Below are 6,733 nucleotides of genomic sequence, written 5' to 3'. Positions count from 1 at the left end.
ATGAGGCATCCTGTTGACTCATTAACTTGGGTTCTGGTGAATGACAAGTGGCCGGAGTTTGCAGCTGAAGCTAGAAATCTCAGACTAGGACTCTCGACTGATGGGATGAATCCATTCTCAATACAGAACACCAAGTACAGTACCTGGCCGGTGTTGTTAGTTAACTACAATATGGCTCCAACCAAGTGCATGAAAGCTGAGAATATCATGCTCACAGTGCTTATTCCTGGTCCAACTGCACCAAGCAATAACATTGACGTCTATCTACAACCTTTGATAGAGGATCTTAGAGATTTATGGAATGAAGGTATGGAAGTGTATGATGCATTTTCTAAAGAGACGTTTACTCTAAAGCTATATTGTTGTGGACAATTACTGACTACCCTGCATTGGGAACATTGGCTGGATGCAAGGTGAAAGGGAAACAAGCATGTAAAGACTGTGGAAAAGATACACCAAATCGGTGGCTAAAGTTCAGTAGAAAGTATGTGTATATGGGCAACAGGAAACGACTCAGACCTGATCATGCTTTCAGAAAGAAAAAAGTTTGGTTTGACAATACTATTGAGAGTGGGACTGCAAATAGAATTCAAAGTGGAGGTCAGATATTTGAGACACTCAGAGGTTTTAGAAATGATTTTGGCAAGCCGGTGGATAAGAGAAGCAAGAGGAAAAGAACAGATATAACAGAAGACGAAGTGCCTGCACATGAAGAAACTGACGAAAACTCTGATCTCTGGAGGTGGAAAAAGCGATCTGTCTTCTTTGACTTACCATATTGGAAGGTAAAACTTCATTATAATTATTTTGTTATGTATCTGATGCATTCATATATAAATAACTACTTATGTCACTGGTTGTAGGATATGCCGGTGTGTCACAACATTGATGTGATGCATGTGGAGAAGAATGTGTGTGATGCTTTGCTGTCTTCGATGATGCATAACTGTAAATCCAAAGATGGAGTGAATGCACGCAAAGATTTAGAAGATATGGGCATTAGAAAAAACCTACACATTGAGGTACGTGGGAAGAGAACATATTTGCCACCTGCTGCTTATTGGTTGTCTAAGGATGAAAAAAGAAGATTTTGTATGAGGTTGTCTAAATTCAGAGGTCCCGATGGTTATTGTGCCAATATTGCCAATTGTGTTACAGTGGATCCACCTGTAATAGGTAGTATGAAGTCTCATGATCATCATGTTCTCATACAGAATCTGTTTCCTGTGGCATTGAGAGGCTTACTGCCAAACGGGCCAAGAGTTGCAGTTAATCGATTATGTAACTACTTCAATAGATTATGTCAGCATGTGATAGACCCTGAGAAGTTGATAACCTTGGAGGCTGAGATTGTTGAAACTTTATGCTTGATGGAAAGATACTTTCCTCCTTCACTCTTCGATATTATGTTCCATCTGCCTGTACATTTAGCAAGGGAAGCAAGATTAGGTGGACCAGTACATTTTCGTTGGATGTACCCTTTTGAGAGGTAATCGTCTGGTTGATTAGCTAAATTACAATGATATTTTGGTGGTAGTAATATTTTACTAGCGTTTTCTGTTTGAACTGCAGGTACATGAAAACATTGAAGGCATATGTTAAGAATTTTGCAAGACCAGAAGCATGCATGGCTGAGGGATATCTAGCTGGAGAATGCCTTGCCTTTTGCCTAGATTTTCTGCATAACTCTGTACCTACTGAAGAACCAGTCAACCGTAATGAAGATATTGTTTCAGAACATTTATCACTTGAAGGCCGACCTCTATATAAGGCTACAGAAATTACCCTTACAGACAAGGAACGTGACATAGCTCACAAATATGTTCTTATGAACACAGCAGTTATGGATCCCTTTATTGAGTAAGTTCTCTTGATGCGACTATTATTTCAACATGCTAGTATATACTATACATAGTGTGTAATGTATATAACTTCTATATTACTAGGTTGCATTTGGAAGAACTCGAGTCTACAGATGCGAGATGTGCCAGAAATAAAACTCTTAAATGGAAATATCACAATGAACGGTTTGCAAAGTGGATTAGGCAAAAGGTATGCAGTAGTTGTTTTACGTTCTTCTAAAGTCAGTTTTGGTACTAATGTATTTGTTACATGTTCTTGTAAGGTACCAACTAACTCAAAACATCATTCCACAAGGCTCAGATGGCTTGCTTTTGGACCTAGACATATTGCTCATTCGTATAAGGGATATGTTGTTAATGGGCATCGTTTCCATATAGAGGACGTAAAGCGGAAAACTCAAAACAGTAGAGTCACATATAAAGCATTGTCTATGTGTAGGTCTAGTGCTCGAGATTCAAGACACATGGCAGACATAGTTTCATTTTATGGTGTGATAAAGGAGATCATTTTGTTGGACTATCACATGTTCGAGGTTCCATTATTTAAGTGTACTTGGGCAAACAAAGGAAATGGAGTTAAAGAGGAAGATGGATTTACACTGGTGAACCTCCAAATGAACCAGTCCTCATATCTTCAGGATCCATATATCCTCGCATCACAGGCTAAGCAAGTCTTCTACTCAAGAGAGGATGATGATTCCCCTTGGTATGTAGTTATGAAGGCGCCACCAAGAGGATATCACGAGTTAGAAACAGAAGAGGAATTCACATCTGCCCCTTCATCAGTTCAGGAATGTGAAGATTTAGGGAACCAATCAGATGAAGATGAGAGCTTTTGTGTTCGAGCTGATTGTGAAGGAGTCTTGGTCACGGAATAGTTTTTCAAAGAAAAATTTACAGTTTGAATTTCTGTTATGTTTCAGGTAAGAAATGAAGCCAAATTCTCCTGTACGTAGAAGTAAGCGTCAAGCAGGCATAGAAGTCACCCCTGTAGTAGAAACAAAAAGGAAGAAGAACAAGAAGCAAATTCACAAGGACAAAGATACTGATCAGATACCTGAGAATACTGAACAAGAAGCAGGTAGTGATCAGATACCTGAGAATACATCCATAGAAGCTGATAATGTTGAAATTCAAGAAGAAGTTGTTGAGTCGTCTCCTGGTCAAGAGAAGAACATTGCTGATGACGTTGAAGATATAGAACACAACCAACATCCGGCTCAAGAATTTGTGCCTCCTCCTACTGTGCCTATCAATGTACCTCCTCCCAATGCACGTGTTTCCGAGTCTACTCAAGATGCACAGACTCAAGAGTCAGAGACACAGAAAAAGAATACAAGGGGACCAACAAAGATGCGGAAAGTATCCAAACATCATGACAACAAGGTGGAAGTTGAGTTTACAGGTGTCGGTGAACCAGTGGGACCTGGTTCAGTCACACTTTCCTCATTTCTTGGACCTCTGGTAAGGGAGCACGTACCAGTAATACTTGATGACTGGAGACATCTGGAGGAAGAGACAAAAGACACGCTGTGGGAGGAAATTCAGGTAAAAAAATCTTAAATACATTACGGAAACGTGTATTTGATATTTACAATCCCATTATGTAAACAATCTTTTTGTAGGGGAGGTTCAATTTGACAGAAGACTGGCAAAAAACTCCGTTTTTAAGCAGATGGGTTGCTTGTGGAGGGCTTCGAAATCTAGACTGACTAATCAAGTTCGAGCAGCCAAATGTAAGGAGCAATTACAGAAGCTAAAACCGTGTAACATTCCATCTACGACAGCTTGGAACAACTGGGTTAAGAGTGGGACCAGTTCACAATTCAAGGTACTGTATGTCAATTTATTCATTATATGATGATTATATATGATATTTCGTTCAGTAAGATCATCTGTTATTTGACTAGGTACAAAGTGACAAATACAGGGAACTAAGGAGGGCTCAGATTCCTCACACCACAAGTCGTAAAGGAATGGTTCGCTTAGCTCATGAGATGGTATGTTTATACTGTTACAGTAATTAGTAACATAGAAAAAACAAAAATAACGCTACATGATTTTTGTTTTAGAGGAAAAAAAGTTCAGACCCTAGTAAAGTGAGTAGAAGTAAGGTGTGGGTAGCAGGGCACACACATGCTGATGGAACACCTGTAAGAGAAGAATTTGCGGAAACAATTGTAAGAACTTCACTTGAATTCATATACATGGCTGTTATTATACTAGATAACTGAATTCTAAATAATTGTATTTATAAATATGCTAGGAAAAAATAAAATCAACTGATAGTGAAATGGAGTCCACAGCAACGCTAATATCAGAGATGATGCTGTCAGCCGTGTATTGGGAAAAGACAAACCAGGAAGACTGAGAGGGATGGGCAGAGGGTTTACTTACACTAAGTTGGCATTCCTACAAGCTAGAGATTCACATGTACAAAAACTAGAAGCAACACAAGCAGAGTTGCTTAACAAAATTGAGGACCTTCGCCTTGTTGTTCAGGACTTAGCTGGGAAGAAGGTAAATGGTCATTCTTGTTTAAATTGTTGTAAAATTTGTTGTTTTACTGCGCTGTTACTGATTCATTTGCTATAAAATTTGTTGTCCATCTGGAACTTGTTAGAGAGATAGTGATGAGGTCTCTAAGTCCGAAGGAAGCAATGTTAGCAGAATAGGTGTTAGGTGTCAGCTACTGGACTGGTGTAGTAATGACGATGTTGTCGTCGCTGAAGGAGAGTTTTGTTCATCTGACCATATGTATAAGCTTGGTCGGATTCCACTAGGACCAAACGCTGCTGCTGTTTTGGTGAAATCTGTAACACAACCAGGTGCATACATCTGGAGGCCCACCGCAACCATTTCACCACTTTGGGACAGTATAGGAATCAAGATTGCATGGCCAGCTGATAAGGTGATATTAGATAATGACATCAACTCACCTGGAACTAAGCCTGCTGGATCCTCGGTAACTATTCCTTCCTAGTATTCAGTAACTGAAAACATTTCTTATTCAGTAATGCTTAATATGTTGTTTTTTTTCTAAACTACTTAGGCTGAAAGGTCTTCTGATGGAAGGGTTTACATTTTTGATTGGAATGAGGAAGATGAGATAATTGGTGAGGGCATATTGTGTTCTACTGACCCAAAAGACTTGGTTAACAATATACCTCTCGGACCAAATGCTGTAACTGTGAAAGTTGATGTAGTTAGTAAAGACAGTGCTTTTCTGTGGAGACCAAGTGCTGAAATGTCAGTCTTAGGTGATGCACGTAATGAGGACATTGCATGGCCAATTCATAAGATACAGTTAGTCGTTGAATCTGAGACAATACCTTCAGTACATTTCTTCTCCGCATAAGTTTGTGTTCTGAATAATGATTGATGTGGTTATGTTTTTTTAATTTGTGTTTTGGAATTCTGATTTGTAGAGTACAAGTAACAGTGCCAATAGTAGCAAAGGAGGGAAACAAAAATGTTTGTTGTTAGACTGCGATGGATCTGGAGAAACTGTTTCACAAGGTCGAGTGTCTTCAACTGATCCAGCAGAGAAGGTTCATTTCGTTCCTCTAGGCCCAAATGCGAGCAAACTATGGGTAGAATTGTCGAAGGTTGATAACGCAAGAGTGTGGAGACCAAATTCCGAAGTTGAATTCATCACCATTGCAGTGGGAACAACCGTAGCTTGGCCTAACGACAAAATAAAAATGCTGTGACATGTTTGAATTTTATGCTATAAATTCTAATCTGCTTGTACTTTGGATTTATAAGCTTTAAATGGTAAAAACACTTATCTTCAAATATTGTACTATGGTTTGATATTAATGAATTCAAATTTTTAATGACTGAAAACATATACAGAATAATTTAATTAAAGTTAACATTAGAATAAGCTTTAAATTTATTACTTAAATATAAAATACATATTCAAAATTTTTTGAAATTAAGACTTATATATATTCATAAAGAAAAATTTCGTTTTTAATTCACATTTAGGGTTTAGGGTTAATGTTTAGGGTTTAGAGTTAATATTTCAGGTTCTATTTAAATCATTATAATTTGTATCAAATCGGTAAATAAAATTAATTTAGAATACTTTTCATAAAATATATCATTTTATGTACAAAATTAAAATTAGTATTGTATTTCACATTTCAAAGATTAAGTCTTTAGGGGTAAGGGTTTAGAGTTTAATGTTTAGTTTTTTAATATGAAGCATTATAATTTCTCACTCGAACTTTAGAACTATAAAGTTACACAATGCTTTTCATACAATATATCAATATATGTAGTAATAAATTTAAAATAGTATTTTATTTCACATTTTGAAGATTTAGCCTTTAGGGTTTAGGGATTAGAGGTTTAGGGCTTAGGGGTAGGGTTGATTAGAAATTAAATATATGTTGAACTCGATTTATAATTTTCTTTTGTCATGAAATTTAAAAATAAAGTTCTCCATTATTGGAATTACTAAATCTATAATATTTACATAATTGTAATTTTTTTTAAAAAATATAAATACCTTTTTTATAATTTGGAAATGTAAAATTCTTATTTTGAACAAAAAGGACCAATAGTTAATGAGTACTAGGATCCATTATGTGGCACCAGCTCCACCGTACGATCAATACTCTAACGCTGGGATAATAACCGTTGGATCAATAATCTTGATTTATAATCAATCTCAACCGTACGATGATATAATAGTACTCTATTTCTCCACCGTAGGATCGATGATATTAAAACCAGAACCCCTAAATACAATGTCTTCTTCTTCGTCGCCGTATATTCATCTCACTCGAAAATCTCAGAGTTAATCGGGTACGTTATTCTTTACATCTCTCTCATTCCATCTTCTCTCAATGTTATAGATG

The 6,733-nt window shown here is 37.0% G+C and overlaps 1 protein-coding gene across 1 annotated transcript; it reads left to right on the top strand.

The window, feature by feature from the left end:
- On the top strand, positions 1-2,740 carry LOC112089274. The gene is made up of 6 exons (XM_024160345.1): positions 1-307; positions 355-785; positions 864-1,489; positions 1,573-1,860; positions 1,947-2,052; positions 2,126-2,740. Exons 1-6 carry the CDS (start codon positions 1-3, stop codon positions 2,738-2,740), a joined length of 2,373 nt encoding a protein of 790 aa, XP_024016113.1.
- The last annotated feature ends 3,993 nt before the right edge of the window (positions 2,741-6,733 follow it).

Source organism: Eutrema salsugineum, unplaced genomic scaffold (genome assembly GCF_000478725.1).
Source record: "Eutrema salsugineum unplaced genomic scaffold, Eutsalg1_0 scaffold_12, whole genome shotgun sequence".
NCBI lineage: Eukaryota > Viridiplantae > Streptophyta > Magnoliopsida > Brassicales > Brassicaceae > Eutrema > Eutrema salsugineum.
Note: the sequence above shows the minus strand (reverse complement) of the source record. Positions and strands in the feature narration are given on the sequence as shown.

Coding starts and splice junctions, on each gene's coding strand:
- LOC112089274 (XM_024160345.1), top strand. CDS start 1: ATGAGGCATCCTGTTGACTCATTAACTTGGGTTCTGGTGAATGACAAG. Junction 308..354: donor TAGAGATTTATGGAATGAAG/GTATGGAAGTGT, acceptor TTTACTCTAAAG/CTATATTGTTGTGGACAATT. Junction 2,053..2,125: donor CAAAGTGGATTAGGCAAAAG/GTATGCAGTAGT, acceptor TGTTCTTGTAAG/GTACCAACTAACTCAAAACA.